Source organism: Drosophila suzukii, chromosome 3 (assembly GCF_043229965.1).
Source record: "Drosophila suzukii chromosome 3, CBGP_Dsuzu_IsoJpt1.0, whole genome shotgun sequence".
NCBI classification, from domain to species: Eukaryota; Metazoa; Arthropoda; class Insecta; order Diptera; family Drosophilidae; genus Drosophila; species Drosophila suzukii.
The window spans coordinates 3546981-3570031 of record NC_092082.1 but is presented as its reverse complement, the minus strand read 5'-3'; the positions used below and the strand labels follow the sequence as shown (position 1 = coordinate 3570031).

The following is a 23051-nucleotide window of genomic DNA, read 5'->3' as shown; positions in this document are numbered from 1 at the left end:
TATAGCTAGAATCCCAACTTGGCTATTTAAGTAACCAACAGCTGTTCAAGCTAACAACATCTGGCAACGCCGGCGGCATGTTTTGTTCAGCAATACGTAATATTCTAAAAAATTCACAAAATGCGGCTAAATACGGTGCGATTTCACCACAATTACGGAATCTGCGGGGCCAAGGAGTAGCCCAAAGCGAGGTGCAGGTGTTCAAATCACCAGATATAATAGCCCAACAGAATGACAAGGAAACAGAGCCGGCGACGCAGGATAGTTTCAAAGAAGTGGCTCTGGACTTTGGGAATCGTGAGGCCCATGTGCCCTCCTTCAATTTGGCGGCCTACGTGAATAAATCCAGTACCCTGCAGCAATTCATCAGTTTGGGAGTAGATCTGCACAGCATAGAGAGGCGGAAGGGATTGGGCCAGTTTGTGCTGCAGCTGGACTTTGAGAAGAATGTAAAACCCTTCATAACTTTCCTGGTGGATCAGGGCATTTCACCTGACGACTTTGGCAGGATGTTCACCAAGAACCCACTGCTGTTCAAAGAAGATCTGGATGATCTGCAGACCAGAGTGGACTACCTGAAGAGCAAGAGATTCTCGGACGAGGCCAGGCAAAGGATTCTCACTCACAATCCCTATTGGCTGATGTTCTCCACCCGGCGAGTGGATCGCCGATTGGGTTACTTCCAAAAGGAGTTCCGGTTGAGTGGCCATGACCTCAGACTTCTGGCCACCAGGGAACCCAATGTCGTCACCTACAACATGGAGCACCTGCGGAAGTCCGTTTTCACCCTCAGGGAGGAAATGGGGTTCAGTCCCAAGGAGCTGAGTGCCCTGGTGGTGCGAAAACCCCGCTTAATGATGATTCGTATGATTATATATATTTAAAACTAAGAATATTTCGTTTAATAATTCTATTCTTATAGCACCCGACGATCTTGTCGAGCGATTCAGCTACATACACCAAGATATGGGCCTTTCGCATGCTCAGATTGTCCAGTGCCCTGAACTTCTAGCATCCCGGGAATTTCGTCTGCGGGAACGCCATGAGTTCCTCAAGTTGTTGGGCCGCGCTCAGTACGATCCTCAAAAGGACATGTATATATCGCCGAAGACTATAGTGGAAGGCAATAACTTTTATTTCGTGCGAAATGTGGCCAAAAGTGATTTCGAAACTTTTGATTTGTTTTTAAGAACAAGATGATAAAATAAAAGATGTTTAGTAATATGCAAGGCTTTTTAATTAAGGGAAAATAATTATACATTTTATTTTTACAACAAAAATTGATTTTTTAAAAATAACCATCGATAACCGTAATCGATGTTTGCAGGGATGCCAGATGCTTGAAAACATCTTTAAATAACATTCGATGTTAACACTCGATATCCCATATTCGATAGTGCAACAACAAAAGATTTAAACTACGCATTAAGCTTCCATCTTGCATCTCGCTTTTTCACTAACACTTACGCTGACGCTGTCTCGCTTTTTCACTCTTACGTTGCCTTACGTTTGTGACACTTACGTTTTGTTCAACGTTCAGTGTTTTTCAACTCATTCGTAATTCGGAAATTCGGAACAGCAGGTTCGCCACTGTTTGGAATTTAAACTGTTTTGTTTTTAATTGAACGAATCGTGTTTAGTTTTAATACTAGCCAGCATTAAACAAAGTTGCAATATTTCGGAGCTCCAGCAGTTGCTTCAGCCCGGATAATTTAGTTATAGCCCAATTCGAACGCAACGGCGGAGAAACAGCGCCAAACGAAAAGTAAAACGCATTTTCCTACGCATACATTAACAGCAAAAGCGAATACACACACAGACACAAACAGAAGGGCCAAAATAACTCGGACGACTAACAAGAAAAAAAGTTTAACTTAAAACCGAGTTAATAAGCAATATAATCAAGTTATCTTGGGTGTTGACGTGTTGAACACACATACCGATAAATAAACAAAATGTCTACGACACCAAAATCAAGCGAAGATTTGCTGGGTGGTAAGTTGTTTGTTGTTTCCCTTTGCTTTGCTCCCCCATTCGTGTTTTTTTGCGTCTCTCTTTTTGCAATCATAACAATAACACGGTAACCCGTTATGCCGCATTGTTGTTGTGGCTGTAGTTTCTGTAAGTGTATGTATATATTTTTTAATGGAGTGATTTGTAGTTGTTTGGTACACGTATCCGCATCCCATATTCTATTTCAAGGCTTTACTTTGTCTGCTTTTTCGACTTTGTTTTTTTTTTTTTTCTTTTTTGCCTTGCACTTGTTCTGGCGCAGCGGAGAGAGAGAAAGGGAGAGACAACAAAGAATCCGCAAAAACTCCGGATGAAAACAAAGAAGCTGCCAACGCATTTCTTCCTCCCCCTCCCTCTCTTTCATTCATGTCATCTCTCTTTACTTTGCACTTGGCCCGCTTGACGTCAGTCGCCGTCTGTTTGCGCTCTCTTTCTCCCCCTTCCCCCCTTTCTTTCAGCTGGCTTGCTAAAATAATTCGTAAATAAATACGTTTTGTGGGAGGGCATTTCCCTATCGGTCGTTTCCAGAAATTGCGCCTTTGGCATTGGCTTCAATTGTATTTCGGCTGCCCACTTTATCAACATCACGTTTACACTCGGTGCAAAAAATAGGTTAGGACCCAAAAATCTGAAGATTACAAAAAGTAAGGTAGTTCAAGTTGGGGAACTTGGTATTTGAAGGTGAGGTTATTTTTAAAAATACATACTATATCAATAATCCAAACCATATAATGACCCCACTTAAATACTGAAAGAAATATGAACCTTCAAGTCATTTTAAAACGTCACCTTAAAATGCCAAAAGTATAATCTTTATTGATGACCATTTAAAAAAACATTTTTTGTTTGTCCAAGAGGTTGTTGACTAAGCTTGAAACTCTATAAATATTTCGCCTACTCATACACAAAAATAAAGCCGGTTCAACGTCAATTTGGTTTAATCAATTTGCTACCTTCAAAACAGTATTAATCTTATCAGTTTGAACCAAATCGTACCATATGTTACGAGATACATCAGTCTGTGATGGTTAAAACATAGTTTAATTCTTAAATAGGTGTAATTTAGAGAAATTTAATCTAAATAAGTGTGCTAAAAATACGCCGGTTATACAAAGGTGTTTCTTGACCTCGAAGCATGTGCGAATTAAATGACCAATTTAGGAGATATACTTGTTCTTTGTGCACTGTGCCATATACTACGTAAAAACGTATTATGATACCGGAGGAGTCATCCATCCAATAATAAAGGCGGTTCAATGGGCTCAACTCAGGGTCTTTTGGACATCTGCGCATCAAGATGCACACAACAAAGCCCGAGGGAGGGGGCTAGAAAGAGAGGGGGAGTGAGAGGTAGAAAGAGATGGAGTGTTAATGATAGAAAGGGACGGATGGTGCGTGATAGAAAGAGAGGTGGTGAGGCCCAGAGAGGGAGAGAGGCCTACGTGCCGTGAGTCAGCAAGCCAAGTTTTTGATTTTGCCACCCTTCAAAACGCTTTGGCCCTTGTTTTTGTTTTCATTTTCGCTGCACATTTTCCTACCTGTAACCCGGATTCCCGATAACGGTTCAAATGTTGTTTACCTGTGCCATTTCAACGCTTACCTGTCCCCGCGGGTTTTTCTGTTTACCATTCCTGCTATTTTCGCATCATTCATCATAAATGCATCACTATTTTCGTCTAGACAACGCATTTAGTATTCGATTGTCAACATGATTGGTCTGCCACGTGAGTGATGTGAACTATTCTGTAATTGATTGGCACTGTGAAATTGTTTAAACTAGTTGGTTTTAAAGTGAAAACTCAAAGCGTGTAGACTTCAAAGGAAACTTTATTTAAAATAGACATACGAGGATTTTTAAAAGTGCTTTATAACTATAATGCTTAATATCATGAAGTTTCTAGTGCTTAACATATTTCCAATAACTCAGTTTTAATACTAATTTTGAAGTTAATATTATAAATATTCATAAGGAGAATTTATATTCAGTTCACTACCTGTTGCATTAATGCATTTATTTCTTGAAACTCTCAGTTTTAGTTACTTGTAGTTAACATTTTTTTTAAATACGTATAACAATTATAGACATTTTTGTTAACTTCGAAACTCTTTTAGTTAATTGTTTATTCAAAAAACATTTTTATAGTTAGTGACGTTGGACTGTAATCCTTATCAGCGAGACGAGCATCGCTGTCATATAACTTGCACGCTTCCCGTGCCCATATTGCATCGCCAGTTTTGGTTTCGTTTTGTTTTGAAAATGAAATTTTCTCCGTGGCGTGTTGATAAGCATCGACTGCAGCCTATAAAACGAAAAACATGTGTGTTTATTTCTATATATACAATACGGCGGAAAGAAACGGAAATTGTACGATTTGTGGGGTTTTTAGCCTTATCAATGGGGCACACGAGCACCCGAACAGAGATACACAAATAAATAAATGCGATACAGATACAGATACATGGGCTAACGAACCGAACGTGTGGTTAAGTTGTTGTTACGTTTAGGCAAACAAAAACAAACGCAAGAAGGCGGTGACGATGGTACATTTTTAGATGGACTGCCGCCTTATAGTGGCTTTCAAACTGTACTTGCCTATGAAGTAAACAAATAAAAACCATGTTTTCGTTAATAAGTGCAATATCAGACAAGTAATTACCTTTAATAGACGTTTACCAGTGTGTTAAAATACATTTTTATTGATTTACAGTTCGTAAATTTAATTTGAGTTGTCAAACTGTAATTTTTGTTGTTTTTGCATGCTAAAAATAATTTAAAGTGGCTCCTTAAAAATTCAAGATACATTTTAGTCTTAAACGTTCTCACTGCTTGATCTTTTTTCAATACACGATTAATAGATCATTAACCTAGAGGGGTTTCAAACGAATGTATTTGGATTCCTTATGTTTATTCAACACTCTCCAAAGGTGTCGACACCACATGTGTGCACTATATTTAACTAGAGCTCAACGCAACCAACTAAATATTCAATATCACACCATTTGGCTTTAGCTTTCACCCACTTGGTTCGGCCTGCTTTCATGTGGAAGAATAGATCCATATGTGTTACGATTTGCCGCCATCTTATGCTAACCCAGTTTGCCTTGACTTTTGCAGAATCTTGGATTGAACTGAGCACAACAGCTGCGATGGCTGGCATCAAGAGCCCCGACAGAATCACTCCGTTGCCATTCAACAATGGCGAGGAGTACCTGAGACTTCTGCGCGAGGCCCAGCGCGAATCGAACCAGTCGAGCCGAGTCGTCTCCTTGGCCAGCTCCCGTCGTGATACGCCCCGTGATAGCCCCAAGAGTCCACCGAACAGTCCCCAGTCGGAGCTCTGTCCGGACGATGAGCTCAGAAACGTCTACATCAACTACTGGACCAAGGTAAGCGATGGGAATCGAGGCAGAACCGAGGTGATCTTGCTAACAATGCCATTCGTTGTTGTTTCTTTTCGCCAGGGTGGAGATAAACAGAATGCAGACAATGGAGATTGGTTGAAGAACTGGAATCGCAACGCCGAGGAGCAGCCACCCAAGTACGAAAGATATTGATATAGTGGTTTAACGACTTTTCTCATACTCTTATTCATAATGGTGTAACTTAAGTCGGATATAGCCAGTTCATTGGTAAAAGAATGAACTGCGCGAATTTCGAAAAACTACTATTTGTCATTGGATCTAAAATTTTATAAAATAATGATGCCATAACACTAGATGCTTCAGGATAGTTGTTTTCTGACTTGACTTCTTGACAACATTAATCAATTTTGGAGTGTTGTAAATTTGTCCTAAAATATATGATTAATTTATGTCGTTACCATTTTCAGAAGCTGGAATTTCGAGGCTGTCAGTGGTGATGCCGGCGACGAGGACGAGAAAAAGAAGACTAACACAGGCTACTCCATCCGCTTGAAGCGTCTGGGCTCCAACTCGTTGTTCTCCCGCGAAATTCTATACTCGCTGCTGGTGACCAACGTCCTGTCCTTGCTGCTGGGCGCCGGCTTCGGGTAAGTGTCCTCTGCTATCTCTGCCAGATTTATAATTAATTAAGCGTGCTTCCTATTAATAGATTGTGGTTGAGCAAGCGTGGCATACTCCTCACCCGTGTGGTCATTGACTGAAAGATGCCATAAACAAAAAGAGAAACAGAAACAGAAAATATATAAATGTTTTCAATCTATCAATATGCACATCAATCGAAAACAGAACACGAAGCGTTCCATACAAGAAATCGAAGTATACACATATATACAGCCAACCGTATTCCAACTCATTTGTATTTTTATCGGAAGACCATATTTTCGACACCTTCTCATTCAGTACATACCTATAAATATGTAATTTTTAAGCCAGCAAACTAAAAGAAATGCCTTTGGGCGAGGGTTGAACAGTTTTTAAATACCTATTTTATATCATTTTATATATTTAACACGATATATCAAGGCAGCAAATCTAATGATACAGAGGAGCATTTATAGAGAACGATGCTGTATATTTTTGCTATAGCCGTATGTCTTAGCACCCAATCGTACATTATATATTCAATACAAATGTACGCCAAACTCCATTCGAAGAATTTCAATTTCATCATACACCATCTTCATATAGAACATCCATATACATTTGTAGGCATATTGTAGTTGAATCATATTGTATCCAGATCGTACTTTTTGTTGAACAATCGTCAAATGTTTTGATTTTCTAAGCATATAGAAAAACGATAAACAGAAGAAAACCCATATATGGCAAAACATACATAAGTATATATATTAATATGTGAGGGAGGGGTTAGCCCCCACAAAAAAAAACACAGAATAGTTGTAACGATTTTTATATTAAAATATTTTTCAATATCTATTTAAAAGAAAATTTTAAACGCTTTTCAATGGTGGATTTCAAAGGATAATCTGTTCGTAATCCTAGTAAGGTTTTATGATAGGTACCTTGTTTCTCATAACTACGGATGATCTCTTTTCAAGCGAAAGCCGAAAGGTGATTTCTAAAGAGTTCAGTTTTAAATGCTTGAGTTTAAGTGCTCGTTTGCCTGTTGTTTTGTACTTCAACTAATCGCAAAATGTTTACTTATTTGCACGTCGAGACTTTCTATAACGCCAAATAGATTTTGTTTGTCAATAAGTCTTGGCATTTTTCCATTAATACTTATTATATGAGCTTGCCAGTAGTGAGTCAGAACAAGAGGGAATTTCATCAGATTGTGCTAATAGATTTTGTTGATCTCAACTGTTGGCCAAAATGGTTATCAAATTACAAGTGTAAGCAACATAAACCCCACACATGATCATATAAGTAATTATAAAATATTTTAATAGAATTTGAATGGTATAGTGGTTAATTCAAATGGTTTGAAAGTCATACCCAAAAACAATAGCCAACTAATTTAAATTTGCTTTAGCCTTTTTATTTAAATGTTTATTAAGTAATAGTGTCTAAATACTTAGGTGATTAACACAGTTCCGAAACTAATACATATTCCGTGTGGTTGCAGGGGAAATCCTCTCGTGACTTAAAACAATATTTAATCGACAATTTTCAACTCAATGGAACGATCGCTGGGTGATCGTTGTTAGCTTTGATTTTATGCTATATAGACAGCCATAAGACGGTGAATCGAGGCAAAATTGGGATGCCAATTTAAGTACAGCATAATATCAGATTAAGATCCGTGTATTATATATATAGTCTATAACTAGATGGCTAACTACAGCTACCGTTTGAGCCAATATCAGAGACGACATCGAGATGCGGAGAGAGGAAAAAACACGCTTAACTGACATTTGGCCCTGGGCTATTCCCGGCCGTTTGAATTTTTGAGATTTTGTGCGGCGCCACTGGTGGAGGGCGTCGGTGAGTCAGGGGGCGTGGGCGTGCGCAGAGCCCGTTCAAAGTCCTCCGCCAAGTCATCGTCATCGCCATCCTGCTGCCAACTGTCCAGTGCACTGTCCACATCGAACTCGGGGAACTTGAGCGTTTCCCCCGTCACGTCCACCAAACGTGATCGCAATCTCTGAGAGATCTCCTCCAGCTCCGTGTACTTCCGCTTGATGGCCTGACCCAACTGCAGGTGGCCCAGTTCCATGGACTTTTCGAACTGATCGATCACGGTATCCACACTGGGCGGTATGGGCTCCACATGCGCCTCAATGCCTCCAGTCACGCGACCATTAAAGTCCACTATGTTGTGCCATCCGCTGGGAAAGCCTCCGCCCGGTTGTTTCTGGTTGAGATTCAGGGCCGCAAACCCTATAATAGCATCCTCGTGGGGTGAAGGTTCAGTGATGCCGTTGGGGCTAACAATTGCCTTCTTCCATAGCTTTAGGATGAAGAGCTTCTGAGGCTGCAAGTGAAACGTATTAAATATTTAGACTAATTCTTTAACGAGATGGTTTGAGATCTTCTTACATTGTTGCGGTAATCGCGGCTCACTTCCACCCGAAACTTGCTCATCCACTGGGGCTTGGTGGACCTGGCCACAACGGGCGTGGCATAGACCAATCCCTCGTGTGACTTGTACGTCTGACTATTGCAATTGATGGCCTGGAAGGTCACATAGGTGTTGGGAGGTTCGTTGGGCGGGAATCGCTTGGCGGCCGACTGACGTTTGACTTGCTTCTTCGATTTTCCATAGCCGGGATTCAGGGGCAGCCCAGCAGCTCCCACGATGCGCAGCTGAAAGCTAAAGTTACTGGGCGCCGGAGGAGCCGGTGGCGGCGGCATCACTGGTGTTGGAATACTCGGCGTTGGAGCTGCGATGGCATTCTGGAGCATGTCAAGCAAATCGGTGGTGCTACTTTGAGTCGGCACTTGATTGTTGTCCTGGTCGAAGCCGCGTAGCTGCTTAAGTTGAGCTATCTGCGACTCACTTCCGATGGCCAGGAGCACCTTTAGTTCCCCCAGGGGCGACTGGGTATCAGCAGCGACAATGGGGGCCCAGCCGTCAATGGAAATCACTGGTAGCTGTAAGTGATAAAGAAAATTTTAGTAATAGATCCAAGAATTTACAAAGGAAAAGGAAATCACTGATAATAAGAAATCAAAAGAAAGCAATGCTACTTTTAAGCAATTTAAACCAAAATTAAGCGGTATTTTCACATTTTAAAAAGGTTTAATTAAAATCCAGAAATAACTAGACCTATTTAATCTTATTTTATTTTTAAAGAAGCGGAAATATGCAGTCCTATTCAGCGAATTTGATTTTGTATATATTATCAGAATTTAATGGTTTTAATGATCTTGACATTGAACTTGAATGAACTGAAAAAATAAAAATAGAAAGCTTTAAGCAATCGGAAAATATCTAAGTATATGTAATCGTACAATTTGGTTCGGAACATAGGATTTTTGACCAAACAAAAATACAATTAGAAGAACAATTTATAGATATTCAAAGTAATTATCCTTTAGAATAATTACTAAAACAATAAGGTCAGTTGATCTATGGTTAAATTTACTTTAAGAAAATACTGAAAGGTGTTTTTCTAAACAAAACTATTATGATAATTTATATAGATCTATGTTTTAAGCGCACCTTTCCCTTGCACAGGTGATTGGTGATGCTGGCATCTCGGTAGGCGATGAAGAACTGGTGCAGTGGCAGCCGTACCACTCCGCCCAGGGGACGCACTTCCAGGACCAGCTGCTGCCGCTCGACGCTCTGTAGGAAGCGCTCGTCGTTGATGATGGCGAACTGCTCCTGCAGCTCGAACGATCCTCCATCGCCGATCTTGGCCAGCAGCGGCTGCGATTGCCAGAAGGGCTGGAGCGACAGCTCCTGGCAGGCCATCTTGCTCTCCGCCGTCAGTTGACGCAGCTCCCCGGCATACAAATAGCCCCTGAGGAGACGGACTTTATTGGTCTCCGCCATGAAATTGACACACTCCAATATGGCCCTGTTGTTGTTGTTGGCTTTGGGAGGAGGAGGTGGCGGGGGCGGCGGCTGAGGGGGCGTTAAAACGGCCTTCGAATTGCAATTAACTGGAAAATATTTTAAAACGCAGGAGAGGATTAGTGTTACAGTTGGCGGTAGATAATCAAGCATGCAAGGCTGTATTAATCACAGTTCAAAGTTCTTAAGCGGACCTTGAACTCGCCGATTTGAATTAAGTAAGCTTTAAGAACTGAATCAGCTGTGATCTTCGATCCGGGTCTTATCGCCCTGACAACAGACGATCAGACCCAAAAATCGATTCAAGCGTAACGAAAGATTGTGCCGGCAAGCGGGTAAAACCGGGTCGAATCGGTTACAGCACGTGCTCCACAAGCGGACAACTGAAAACTTGGCCGATCGCTGGAGTCGAATGGGCTTAAAATAGCCTAACTAGATCTCAAATCAGGCCAATGATAATTGACGCATTTTAAGCATCACAAGCGGTGGACACAGTGGGCAATGCGTGATTAAAATTATAAGAACTGGTCGACATTTGTTTATTTTAAAGTAAAATATTAGAAAAGGAAAAATTATAAATGGAAAATTGTTTATAAAACTTAACTTGAAAGATTTGATAAACAGGGATGCAATCCCTGGACTTTGCAGTCCAGCATTTCGATTTTTGAGAAAACATTTACACAACTGTTTTCAAATTGTTTCAGCAAAAAAATTTAATTTTTTAAAATTTTGTAAGATTGGAAAATTTTTGATTTAATACATAAACGAGTCTCCTGCCTCGAGAATTTCTTAGGGTTGGAAAACTTTCAATAGGTATGCCTTGAGTGTATCTATAAAGAAGATTTACCAACCTTATATTCACTTTAGCATTTTCATTAAACCTAATCTAAAAACTAAAGTTTTCCAACTCTTTCAATACTATTTATCTAAAAAAGCAAAACAAAAACATCCTCAAACCCACTGTGCTTTACGATCGCAAAAACAAAGCTGTTGGAAAACTTAAGAGATGATTTAAAATATAGCTGGGATAAAAACATAAAACACATGACAGATTTTGTTGTTTTTGATTTTTTTGGTTGTTTTTTGTTTTGTTTTGAATTCTTTTTTGAAAATGAAAAGTATTTATTGACAGAATGATGGGCAGCACTTGGATAACGGCAATCAATAATATATAGAGTAAGTGCAGGAGGCGTGGGCGTGGTTGTGGGCAGCTGGTGTGGATTTGGTATTGGATTTTTTGTAGCTGTTGTTGCTGTAGTTGTTGGTGGTGGTGGTTGTGGTGAAATTTGTTGTAGTCGTGTGGTATCAGTTCAGCTTGTATCAGTTGTATTCGATTTGGGGGCCCAAGAATCAATGGTTCTTGCGATTGGCAACCACACGACATTAGTCATATATATTCACCTGCGGCCTTGTTTCCACTTTCGTTCTTTTGACCCGGCTGCTCCTTTTGCTGCTGCTGCTGCTGCTCGGGATTACCATTTAGGTTCTGCAGCAGACTGATCTTCAAATAGACGCTGCCCAGATGGACATCGCGACGCCTGATGGCAATGCACTTGCACTGCTCGAGCAGGGAGGCCTTGTAGAGCTCCCGGAGTTCCAGACGGCCCATGCCGAGCATTTCGTTGAGACAGGTGCCGGGTTCGCGCCACCAAACGGTGATTTCCACGTGGCCAGCGCTCTGATCCTCATCCTCCAGGCTCTTATCCTCCATGTCCACCTGCCGCTGAGCCGTCTGCCCGAAGCGGGTGCACTGCGTCAGGCTCTGGAACTTCTCCGACTCGAATTGCATGATGTGGAACATCGGATAGCGCGGCACCTTCCGTATCAAATCCCCTGACAGCTGGCACTCCACGGTGAAAATGGGTCGCACTTCGTTCTGAACCAGTTCCATGCGTTGAGTACCCTCCGGCTGCAGAGTCAGCGCCTCCAAATGGAGCTGCAGGGCATTGCAGCTGCGGAACAACTCCGGCGTGATGACCAGCTCATTCTCCGAATCCTGAGCGATCTGCTCAGAGTCCGATTCGGACCACAGGACCTGCTGCTGTTGCTTCATCTTTAGCGGCTCGGCGGAAGCAGCTGTGGCAAAAAGGGCCACCAAATCGGCATCCAACTTCTTAATGGCCTCCATTAGCTCAACGTTGTTAGCGGTAGTGCCTGTAATGAGGTGTAATATGCGTTAGTTTAATTACTTTTCATGATGGGACATGTTGTGGAATTTACTGGGGTTTTAAGTAGGGGAATTAATGCGATCCGATCTCCACGACGTGGGCTTTCGAAGTGAAGGCCTGAATGTATGGGAGATTCCGAAAAAAAGCCGGCAGAATGGGGAGTACGAGAGCGAAGAAAGAGGGGCCCAAGTAATCGCGTTCTATGCTTCGCCCCATACTTCTCTCGCTCTCTCACGTGTTCGCACTATCGCTCTATCACATGGGATTCGGTTTTGTGGGCGGTGTGCAGACCCTTGGATACCCTAGCTATAAATCTCTAACTACTTTTACTACCTTATTTTATGAATCGGAAACCTACTCTATTGATTAATAAGATGTCCCATTTAAAGTAACTGGTGCTTGAGTGTCAGCTCATATGAGTTCTAAGCAAAGGCATATGGGACCTATAAAAATGACATATATTTTAAAAACCTTTTTCATTATTGGCACATTTACTAGTTTTGTTTAATATCTTTTTTTAGTTTTTATTTTTTTTGTAAAACAAAGTAACATTAGTTGTTACGGGCCTTCAAGTTGGTTCTGACTTTTCTTTTATAAATTAGTTTTTCTTAAACTGGAGCAAATACGATTATAAACATATTTCTTCGGTTCAGTTTCAATTTTTTATTAGCTTTATGGACCTTGTGCCTAAATACCTCCACAACAGGGTATCTAAAATTGAGCAATCCCACTCTCCCAGTTTGTTGACTCTCTTGAAGCATAAGTAAAAAAGCGAAACCAGACCCAAATATAAGATTTTTGCATAAATTCGCCTGACATTGGCAAAGTTCAGTGGCAGAAGGAAATAAAATAAAATTTCCAACAGATTCGAGGGCATTATTAACTCAAAATCGCGAATAGCAAAAGGTCAAAGAGTTATCGGTCCACAGGATGTTGCAGTAACCGATTTCTCCGCCTGGTAACGCGCTAAAATTTCGATTTGCTCCAAGATAATTGATAAGAGACGCCTGATGCCAGTTCAATGACATAATTTTCCATTACGGAGGTTGAGTTTGTACAGTACAAATCGTAGGATTAGTCAGTAAATGGCTTTAAACTTGTGCAACTGGCGATTCCCTTTGCGATTTCTCTGCCTTCAGACACTCGCGACGCTAATTAAAACCCATAGAAATTCGCATCGCATTAGTAAAATAGTGAAATAGGGAGGTCGAGGGGGCGACATGTTATCAAGGCAAGGCTTATCGATTTCGACCCCGGCACCAGCAGTACCACCCCCAGTATTTCTCCCTGTGTAGCAACAAAGTAGCGCGAAAAATGTTCTCCGTAATTCTCTCTCCTGATTCATCCAATAGTTTCGCGTTTTATGTACATATGCAAGTCGGTATGTTTGGCGGATTCGTGTGAACATATGTTCTCTATATTTATATGACTGGGTGATAAGGCTGGCGGACCTCTCGTCTCGGCAAGGAATCGAATTTGAAGGCCAATGGCAGAAAACCCAGACGCCAAATGGCTAAAAAAAACGAAAAAACATTTATTTGACAGCCAGCAAAAACGAGATACAAAACCAAAACAACAAAGTCGCCCAGCCTGGCAACATACAGCGAGATAAAAGTTATGTCTCTGCATTTTTACGACAGGGGCGGATTTTCTAAAGGGTGTGGATATAAAAACAAAAAAAAATTATTTTCAAAGGAAGTTTTTAAAAGAACCTACAACATTTCGAATGAATTTTCTACAATCTACAAGTGTATGTAGATTACTATAAATATTTCATCTATGAGAAAAAAAATATTTAAAATTTAAAAACTTTGGAATTATGATAAGGATGCAAAAAAAATTTAAAAATATATATTTTTTCAAAGGCAGTTTTTAAGAGAACCTAGAACATTTTGTTTAAAATACACTAGATTATTTAAAACCTTTCTTTAAGACCGAGTATAGTTTTTTTTTAATATGTATACAAATATTTTAAATTAAAAAACAATGGATTTCAGATCAAGCTTTATAGAAATAATAAACATTTTTAATTTACCAAACAACCATTTTTTAAAGCAAATGATTTGATACTTCTGATATACAAATCACACCTCTTAACACGCTATTTGTCACCCTGACACCAATAAATCCGGCCCTGCATATCAGTTAAATAATATTTACCCACACGACGCCACACATATTCTCCCTACAATTTCACTTCCCTCAGAGAGTGAGAGAATTGGGTTTGCCTGCACGTGTTTCGGTATAATCACACTATTTTCTGATTTTTATGGCTCTCTTTCGTTGGGCTTTACGTACATATTTATTGGGACTCTCATTTTCAAATGGAAAGTTTTCGGCTTTGCCTGTGTATGAACAAAACCTAAAAAAAAAGAACCCCAGAATGTGTACATCTGCCAAACAGGAATATATTTGGATGGCCAAGGGATCGGGCAATATGGGACTTCAGGGGAGCTTGGTCTATTTTTGCCTTTCTGCAATTGTTGTTAATAAATTATCTTTTGGCCAATTTCGTTTGCTACTGATTGGTCAATGTTGATGAGCAAAACAAACAAAACGGCGACTCTTACGTAAGAGTCAACAAACTGTTGTGAATTTTGTGCTTAAAAAAAGAAGAGCGAAATCAAAATTTATAAATAAATAGCAGGGAAATGCCAAGGAAAATAAAAACAAAAACCAAAATAAACAGACGCGGTCGTCGACTGAGAGGCTGCGGAAAAGTGGCTGCTGAAATGACGACAACGGACGACATAGCGTCTATATCTTAACCCACTAAATCACAAATGCACAAAAAGTATATCCTGATATTAAAAAAAAAACATACACAGTAGTGTCAATCACTAATTAAACAAACGAAAAAATATTAATTAAAAAATAATATTATTCATAAAATAGATTTTTATATTTTAGGGTTATTGATACTAATAAATTTATGCTGATCAAGGGATTCTTTCAATTAAGATCTCTGCATCTCGTCATCCATTTCGATGGTATACTTTAAGGCGGAGAATTCCTCTTTACTCCCCCTAGAGTCCTTTTCATCTGGGATATACGAGATCAGTAGAATGCCAATAAACACATAGATTGCTCCAAACATAAAGGGACCGGCAACAGTGCGTTCTTTCCTTATACTCCCTAATGAAACTCGATCCTCGCTCAAGTCCATGTCGCAAATGTAGAATAGGATACCAAATAGTGCAGGTCCAAGGCCATTGCATAGTCCAGACATTCCCGCGATCATTCCCTGTACTGCTCCCTGACTTTCACCATCCGTATAAAGGGAAACGTAGGCACTTACGGCCGGAAAGGTGATGGAACTCAGGGCGGCCACATTTCCAGCCAACCACATATGCCACTTTTCATCTCCAACGGCGTAAAGGGTTAATTGTAGCACTTCCAGAGCCAGACCCAATATTATCGCTTTCTTGGCGCCTATAGTTCTTACTATAGCACCCAAAGTTACGTTCACAGTTATGCTTAACATGGCCATAAAAGCCACCAACGTAGAGAGCTCTACAAAATCAAATCCCATTGTCAGTTTAAGGTATGCCGGTAAACTGGAATATTCCCCAGCTTCGGGGAGCAGGAACATGAAGACCACGATGCACAATATCAGGATATTTGGATCGGAGCTTACTCGTAGTATGCCCAGGAACGGATCTGCTTGTTTCCAGCTCAACCCAGTGGATCTGACTTTTCTGGACAAGCTTTCGGGAACTGCTAGCAGTACAAAACTCACATTTGTTGTGGAGACCAGAGTAGCTACAAGTACAACAGTATTAATTCCATAAAGATCCATTATGAGATTACCCAAAGCGGGTGCGATCACCAAACTGGCGGCAAAGGTGGCCGATATCAGGCCATAAGATCTGGAGCGCTCTTCCTTTGTAGTAACATCCGCCACATAGGCAAAAGCAACCGAGAAGCTTACGCCCAAAACTCCACTAATCGAACTGATCACAAAGAACCAAAAGTTATCGATCGTCATCATGGGAATCGGTAGGCAAGTGAAGATCACTGTTATCAGCAGCAGCAACTTTCGTCCGTAGATATCCGATAAAGCCCCGATCAGAGGGGCTGACAAAAAGGAGAGTATTCCCTTGACACCCATGACCAAACCGTTCATCAGGAATGTGTGATCCGGGAAGGTTTCCTTTAGAGTGGCTATCATGGGCATAGTCAGCAGTCCCCAGGCGAAATATTCCAGAAATACCACGATCAGAATGTGAAATACACTCGGCTTTCCAATTCCCGTAATCGAGGCGAGCGTTACGAGTAATTTTTTCAGACCGAACTTGGGCATGTCTATAAGGTGGGTATACAACTGAAAGTGTACCGACTTTAGTAGTTTAGAACTGCAGCTCAACTGAAATGACTATTTTTATGGTCTTCTAGCGTAGCTAATATATTTTAGAGGGGATTCGATACTATCGAACTATCGATAAGAAACAAACAAATATTAAGTTTACATAAATATATAATACAAATATAAAATAATAACAAATAAATGAAAATATCTAAACTTTAGTTAACTAAATACTTTGACAAAAGTTCAAAGACAATTAAAGTTTAAAAATGAACTTTTATCGTTGTATTATATTTATTTAAATCTACTTTCCTTACAGTCAGATTCTTAGTAGTCATCTATCTCTAATTTAACATAACCGTCATTTTTTGACTTAACAGAAGTCCATTTTCGTTAGTGGTTCCAGTTCATCCTCATCCACCGTCGTCTCATCGGAGATTTTGTAGACTTTTGGTTCCTTTTCAAGAGCTTCCTTTTTAATTAAACTGGTCATGAGGATGGCCGCAAAGACTCCAATAGCACTTATGACAAAAGGTGCTGGGATAGGTTGAGTATTCGTTGAGTCCTTCTGAAAAAGGTAGAAGAGTACTCCAAAGAAAGCCGGTCCGACACCCTCGCTCAAGCACTCGATTCCAGAGATAATGCCCAGGACAGCCCCCTGGTGTTCGGGACTGGCGTAAATCGAAGCCACCCCATTATTGGCGGCTGGAATAATTGTGGCTAAGGCGGCAAATATGCTGCTTATCCAGTACATCCAATGCCTGGTGGCAAAGCCAAAGCACAGCAGCTGCGACAGCAGGAGGAACAAGCCCAAACGGATCGACCCCTTGGCACCCACTAGCTTCATAAGATATCCCAGAAGGAGATTCGATGTGATCGCTACCACAGACAGCAAACCCAACATCACAGAGACCTCTTTGTATTCAAATCTCATACTGGTTTTAAGGTACACCGGAGCAGTGGAATCTACGCCCGAAAAGGGGCAAATTGATAGGAATGTTATGAGGTATATCACCAGCAGATTTTTATCCTTACGACTTTTGCGCAGCACTTCCCAAAGGTCTGAGGTGGTATTATCTTTTATTTCCTCTGTTTCTTTTATGTCGTTTGTAGGCAGCTCATTCTCACAGGGCTCTAAGTTCAGGTTGTATAAGACATTGGTATTATACTTGGCTTCCTCATCCTCCTCTAGTTCATTTCTCTGGTTCCAATCTTCCTTTATACGCATTCGGCTATTATTCGTCTCCTCCAAATTAAGGCTAAGTTCACTTAGCACTAGGCTTTCGGGCACACCGAAAATGATAAATGCAATGTTTATCAATCCAATCACGGTTGCAAGCAAAATAACTGATCCGGCTCCAAAGAAATTCATCAGGAAGTTGCCCAAAAGTGGGGAGAAGGCTATGCCAGCACCAAAGCTGGCCGCCACAATGCCATATCCCCTCGATCGGTCCTCCACACTTGTCACATCCGCCACGTAGGCCAGGGACGAGGAGTAGGTGCTGCCGCAAACGGAACTCACGGTGAGTATGGCGAAGAACCACCAGCTCTTCAGCATCATGAATGGAATCGGTGAAAAGGTGGTGGCCACAGCCAGCAGCATCACCACTTTTCGACCCCGAAAATCGGAAATGGCGCCCATCACAGGGGTGGTTACGAATCCCAGGATTCCTCGAGCTCCACAAACCAGTCCATCGACGAGAAGTACGCGATTTCCGAAGGATGCCGAGAGTTTCTCGATGAATGGCACTGTGAGCAGACCCCAGGCAAAGTAGTGCATAAAGGTCACGATCACGGCGTGCCAAACACTAGCTTTTCCGATTCCAGAACTCTTTACCAATATTTTCACCAAGGGACTTAAGAACTTGAGCTGCGCCATTATAAGCGCTCCGTACGCGAACTGGCTAGAGCCAGACAGTTAAGAAATTCCAGTTTAAAAATCAATTTATACGCCTCGTGTTTTAACAAAAATTGTTATGGCTGCACTGGTAAAAATAAATACGATTTGAAGCTCATAAAATTTCAATTTATTACTTCCTTATTGTTATTATTACGGTTATATTGGCATTTATTAACATAAGCATAGTTTCGATTTTGAGCTATATACAAATGACTTACATTTTAACGTGAAGTACCCTAAAATGTTATTGCCCGAGTATGACTGCGAATAAACAGTTCCATTTGCCTAACACTGGTCTTATACACATAAAAAATTGTATGGGTAAAATGCACAATACGAATAGTAACTCTAAAAAGGTTAACAACTAGTAAAAACCAACCAACTAGTAAGAACCAAATTGGGGTTTAAAGACACTAGTATAATCTATGTGAAATATTTAAACTAGCTTAATCGTCACTTTTGGGGTCGCTCACCCCATCGGAGTTCTTGTACACTTTGGGTTCGCTTTTAAGAGTCTCCTTTTTAATTAACCTGGTCAGGATAATGGCCGCAACGACTCCAATGGCACTTATGAGGAAAGGTGCTGGAATAGGTGTTTTCTCTGGTTGGGTATTCGTTGAGTTATTCTGAGAAAAGTGAAAAAGTACTCCAAAGAAAGCGGGTCCAACACCCTCGCTTAAACACTCGATCCCAGAGATAATCCCAAGGACTGCCCCCTGATGTTCGGGACTGGCGTAAATCGAAGCCACCGCATTATTGGCGGCTGGGATAGTTGTGGCTAAGGCGGCAAAGATACTGCTTATCCAGTACATCCACTTCGTGGTCCCAAAGGCAAAGCACAGCAACTGCGATAGCAGGAGGAATAAGCCTAAACGGATCGACCCCTTGGCACCAACAAGTTTGATAAGATATCCCAGAAGAAGATTCGATGTGATCGCTACCACAGACAGCAAACCCAACATCACAGAGACCTCCTTATACGCGAATCCCATATTGGTTGTTAGGTACACCGGAGCAGTGGAATCTACGCCCGCAAAGGCACAAATTGATAGGAATGTTATGAGGTATATCACCAGTAGGTTTTTATCCTTACTACTTTTGCGTAGTACTGCCCAAAGATGAGTGGTGCTCGGGCTGGAATTATCGTTTATATCCTTTTCTGTATGTATTATATCGTTTTGAGGCAGCTCATTATCACAGGGCTTTAAATTCGGGTTGTTCTTTTGGAAATCGATATTATATTTGGCTTCCCCATTTAAGATCTGTTTCTTCTCCTTTAGGTTTATGGTTACTTTCCCATTTTCCTCATCTTCAATTCTTTGGTTCCGGCCTTCCTTATTGCGGCTATCATTCATCTCCTCCAAATCAAGGCTATTTTCTTTTAGAACTAGGCTTTCGGGCACACCGAAAATAATAAACGCAATGTTTATCAATCCAATCATGGTTGCAAGCAAAATAACCGATGCGGCTCCGTAGGAACTCATCAGGAAGTTGCCCAAAAGTGGGGAGAAGGCTATGCCAGCACCAAAGCTGGCCGCCACAATGCCATATCCCCTCGATCGGTCCTCCACACTGGTCACATCCGCCACGTAGGCCAGGGACGAGGAGTAGGTGCTGCCGCAAACGGAGCTCACGGTGAGTATGGCGAAGAACCACCAGCTCTTCAGCATCATGAATGGAATCGGTGAGAAGGTGGTGGCCACGGCCAGCAGCATCACCACTTTCCGACCCCGGAAATCGGAAATGGCGCCCATCACAGGCGTGGTTACGAATCCCAGGATTCCTCGAGCTCCATAAACCAGTCCATCGACGAGTAGGACGTGATTTCCAAAGTATTCCGTGATTTTCTCTATGAATGGCACTGTGAGAAGACCCCAGGCAAAGTAGTGCATAAAGGTCACGATCACGGCGTGCCACACACTTGCTTTTCCGATTCCAGAACTCTTTACCAATATTTTCACCAGGGGACTTAAGAACTTAAGCTGCGCCATTATAAGCGTTCCGTACGCGAGCTGGCCAGTGCCAGACAGTTTAGCAGCTCTAGTTAAAAAATCAATTTATACCCCTGTTTTTTAATAAAAATTTATATGGCTACACTGTTAAAAATAAACGCAATATTGACAGCTCCTTAGACGAGTCGCCTCGTCTTCAATGGGTTAAATTGGCCCTAAATCAATTTTTCAAAACCATTTTCGATTCTGATTCATCAATAGTGCAGTATAATTAAGTTCTCTTTATTAAAGAGAAGTAAAATTCCTTCGAATTTTACCTTAAGACGCAAATAGGAAAATCTCAAATTGGAAAACTTATATTGCACAAACGTTTTTCAACAGATATATTATACATATTCCAAAATTGTATATCCTAGGAAAATAATGGTACTGAACTTTAAAAAACATCAACCAATTTGTCCATTTTGTTTTTCTTAATTGTTCCAATAATTTTTTTAAGGGTAATCCATAAATGTGTGTTTTACATATTTCCGTGCAGTGCCCTAAGATATTATTGTCTGAGCATGACTGCGAATAAATAGTCCCATTTGCCCAGCACAAAAACTGTGCTTCTCTTAAAGTATTAGACAATTACAGAGAATTTTGTAAAAATTTCAGCAATATACTCTTAAAGTTGGTTAGGTATTGGTATGAAATGTAATATCAAAGGGAAACACTTTTGACTTTTCAAGATAATAGATTAGTGTATTTTAATTTGAAAACAAACTGAATGAATGTATATATTTATATTATTATCTTCATCACCAAATGAGTCATATATTTTAAAATGTGTATATGAGTTACACATATTATGTATTCATGTCTTCATCATATAATAATGTTGACTAACATCGTTTTATTATAATTCAGAAATTGTTGTACAACATAAAACCACAGTAACTTATTGTCAAACAACATTTCACGATTATACATATCTACCTACATTGTACATGTTTCTTTAAATATATTTTTAAATATAGAAAAATACATTGAACTTTGGCAATTCCAATCTATTAGGACTATACCTACAGAATCGTTTTTAAAGTCTAAAATAAGCATACCCAAATATCTTTCTGATCTAATAAATATTTAAATAAACTTGTGAAAGGAGTTTCGACTATCAAGAACATTGTTATTTTCTTTCTTTCGACACCCGCATTCCTAAACCCAATAAATAATTAGTTTCCGTATAAGTTTGAATTACTGTTTAGAAGAGGCTATTGCAATGGTATTCCACTGCTATTGCATAATAATAATAGATTATAATCTAACATAGGATCGCTCACCTGCCATAAGTTCGCCGTTTTGCTGATCCTGCAGCATCGGGATCACCGGCTCGCCGCTAGGTGGCGCATCCGGCATTGCGTTGTCGTGGGCCGCATGGGCGTGACCGTGGGCGGTGGGGGCGTGGCCCTGGGAGGGCGGGGGCGGTGGCTCGGCGAAGAGCATCTCGAAGCGCAGCCGGATTTGGATTGGGCCGACTTTCAGCTGCTGTTGCTGTTGCACTTGTTTGAGCGGGCCACCGATCTCCAGGTGACGATATAGAGCATAAATTTCGGTTTTATGCTCGAAATGGCTCGAAGTGCCGTAATTAGCGGCGTATTTACTGTTAGCGTGATTGCAGCCTGCTCCTCTGACGTCACAGCGGTCGGCTGAGGCGACGGCGACAATTTCGGTGGCGGGACGCTGGCGTAAATGATCTAAAAATAAGACAAGGCTTTTTTTGCTGTGTACGGGGGGCGGCTGCTGCTGCTGCTTCTTCTTCTTGTTTGCCCTTAGCTGCTGCTGCTTCTTCTTATCCTTCTCACCTGGCTGCTTCTTCTTCTTATCCTTTACCCCTTGCTTTTGACAGAGCTTCTTATTCTCTCTTACTTGTTGTTGTTGCTGTCGCTGGTCCTCTTCCTTCTGCTCTCCCTCCTCTTCTTCGCCACCCTTTTGTTGTTGCTGCTTTGACCTTTTCTTTTGGCCAAACTTTCTGCCTCTGCCGACGTCACAGCTGATCGATTTCACGCCTTTGCTCTCGTTCGGCAAATTTTCCGCCTCCTTGCTCTCCCCGCTTTTCCGATTGTCACAATTCACATTCGTCGTCGGCCGTGGGAATTCTGCTATCATAATTTGTATGCACTTATGCCATAATTATCACACTCACTCTCACGCACACACGCACAAAAACGCGAAAAGAGAGGCGGGCCCGCGCTTGTGTTGTTGTTTTCGTTTTTTTTTCTCCGTTTAACCGAGCTGAAAAGTTAAAAATCTTCACACACACACACAGGAAAAGGTTGAGAAATCGAATTTTCCGTACTATGATTTTCCGGCCATAAATCTGCACGGGCGTAAGTTTCGGGGGAAACTGCTGGCTGCAGAAAAGCTCCTTGGTCGCAAAGGAAGAAAAATCGGAGAGGCGTTGCCGGACGGTGACTGTCATTTGTTTTGGTTTCGTCGCCGGGGCGTTGCCACATGGTTGTCCGACCGGAAAATACTAAATCATTGCAGGGCTGCCAACTTATCTTATGTCATTACCTTTTGGCCTTTTTAAATTTTAAATTTATTAATTTTTTTTAACTTTACAAGTATATAAATTGTATATTTTCCTTAAGATATTTCGAATAATGTAGAAAAGTTTATTTTAAAGCGATTCATAAACAATTGTCTTAAATTTTATTTTTAAAACTTGGTAATCATTTTATTAGCTCAATAAGTTCTCCGGTATGATCTCCAAAACGTTATTTTCTTATTAATGAAGTTGTTATCCTATATACCTTGAGTA

The 23051-nt window shown here is 40.9% G+C and overlaps 6 protein-coding genes and 1 long non-coding RNA gene across 14 annotated transcripts; 2 read left to right on the top strand and 5 right to left on the bottom strand.

Annotated features, from left to right (window-relative positions):
* Positions 1 to 49: 49 nt before the first annotated feature.
* mTerf3 (mitochondrial transcription termination factor 3) lies at positions 50 to 1224 on the top strand. Its single transcript, XM_017077995.4, has 2 exons — positions 50 to 864; positions 923 to 1224. The coding sequence occupies exons 1-2, from the start codon at positions 78 to 80 to the stop codon at positions 1198 to 1200; spliced, it is 1065 nt and encodes a 354-aa protein (XP_016933484.2). The 5' UTR covers positions 50 to 77; the 3' UTR covers positions 1201 to 1224.
* Positions 1225 to 1546: 322 nt separating this feature from the next.
* On the top strand, positions 1547 to 6741 carry BNIP3 (BCL2 interacting protein 3). 3 transcript variants are annotated; one of them, XM_036816340.3, is made up of 5 exons: positions 1547 to 1765; positions 5129 to 5400; positions 5476 to 5552; positions 5844 to 6023; positions 6086 to 6741. In XM_036816340.3, exons 2-5 carry the CDS (start codon positions 5161 to 5163, stop codon positions 6135 to 6137), a joined length of 549 nt encoding a protein of 182 aa, XP_036672235.1. In that variant the 5' UTR covers positions 1547 to 1765; positions 5129 to 5160; the 3' UTR covers positions 6138 to 6741. The 3 variants fall into 3 exon arrangements, with proteins under 3 accessions (XP_036672235.1, XP_016934832.1, XP_016934833.1); XM_017079343.4 differs by having other exon boundaries at positions 1549 to 1995; XM_017079344.4 differs by lacking the exon at positions 1547 to 1765 and adding an exon at positions 3707 to 3737.
* On the bottom strand, positions 4130 to 5122 carry LOC139352960 (uncharacterized). The gene is made up of 2 exons (XR_011604022.1): positions 4487 to 5122; positions 4130 to 4313 (listed from the first exon to the last, which is right to left on the bottom strand). It is a non-coding gene; the product is annotated as an uncharacterized lncRNA (long non-coding RNA).
* Positions 6742 to 7413: 672 nt separating the features above from the next.
* On the bottom strand, positions 7414 to 22727 carry LOC108013145 (uncharacterized). Of its 4 annotated transcripts, none has more exons than XM_036816333.3 (5): positions 21571 to 22677; positions 11321 to 12073; positions 9563 to 10008; positions 8437 to 8991; positions 7414 to 8371 (listed from the first exon to the last, which is right to left on the bottom strand). In XM_036816333.3, exons 1-5 carry the CDS (start codon positions 22394 to 22396, stop codon positions 7823 to 7825), a joined length of 3129 nt encoding a protein of 1042 aa, XP_036672228.2. In that variant the 5' UTR covers positions 22397 to 22677; the 3' UTR covers positions 7414 to 7822. The 4 variants fall into 4 exon arrangements, with proteins under 4 accessions (XP_036672228.2, XP_036672230.2, XP_036672231.2 ...); XM_036816335.3 differs by lacking the exon at positions 21571 to 22677 and adding an exon at positions 12140 to 12298; XM_036816336.3 differs by lacking the exon at positions 11321 to 12073 and having other exon boundaries at positions 22587 to 22727.
* Positions 15002 to 16390, bottom strand: LOC108013147 (hippocampus abundant transcript 1 protein). Of its 2 annotated transcripts, XM_070996235.1 has the most exons (2): positions 15725 to 16390; positions 15495 to 15660 (listed from the first exon to the last, which is right to left on the bottom strand). In XM_070996235.1, exons 1-2 carry the CDS (start codon positions 16388 to 16390, stop codon positions 15622 to 15624), a joined length of 705 nt encoding a protein of 234 aa, XP_070852336.1. In that variant the 3' UTR covers positions 15495 to 15621. The 2 variants fall into 2 exon arrangements, with proteins under 2 accessions (XP_016934323.2, XP_070852336.1); XM_017078834.4 differs by having other exon boundaries at positions 15002 to 16390.
* LOC108012312 (hippocampus abundant transcript 1 protein-like) lies at positions 16594 to 18281 on the bottom strand. Of its 2 annotated transcripts, XM_070996234.1 has the most exons (2): positions 17429 to 18281; positions 16765 to 17359 (listed from the first exon to the last, which is right to left on the bottom strand). In XM_070996234.1, exons 1-2 carry the CDS (start codon positions 18270 to 18272, stop codon positions 16767 to 16769), a joined length of 1437 nt encoding a protein of 478 aa, XP_070852335.1. In that variant the 5' UTR covers positions 18273 to 18281; the 3' UTR covers positions 16765 to 16766. The 2 variants fall into 2 exon arrangements, with proteins under 2 accessions (XP_036672233.2, XP_070852335.1); XM_036816338.3 differs by having other exon boundaries at positions 16594 to 18281.
* Positions 18735 to 21308, bottom strand: LOC108013146 (hippocampus abundant transcript 1 protein-like). Its single transcript, XM_036816337.3, has one exon. The coding sequence runs from the start codon at positions 20282 to 20284 to the stop codon at positions 18740 to 18742; it is 1545 nt and encodes a 514-aa protein (XP_036672232.2). The 5' UTR covers positions 20285 to 21308; the 3' UTR covers positions 18735 to 18739.
* Positions 22728 to 23051: the final 324 nt, after the last annotated feature.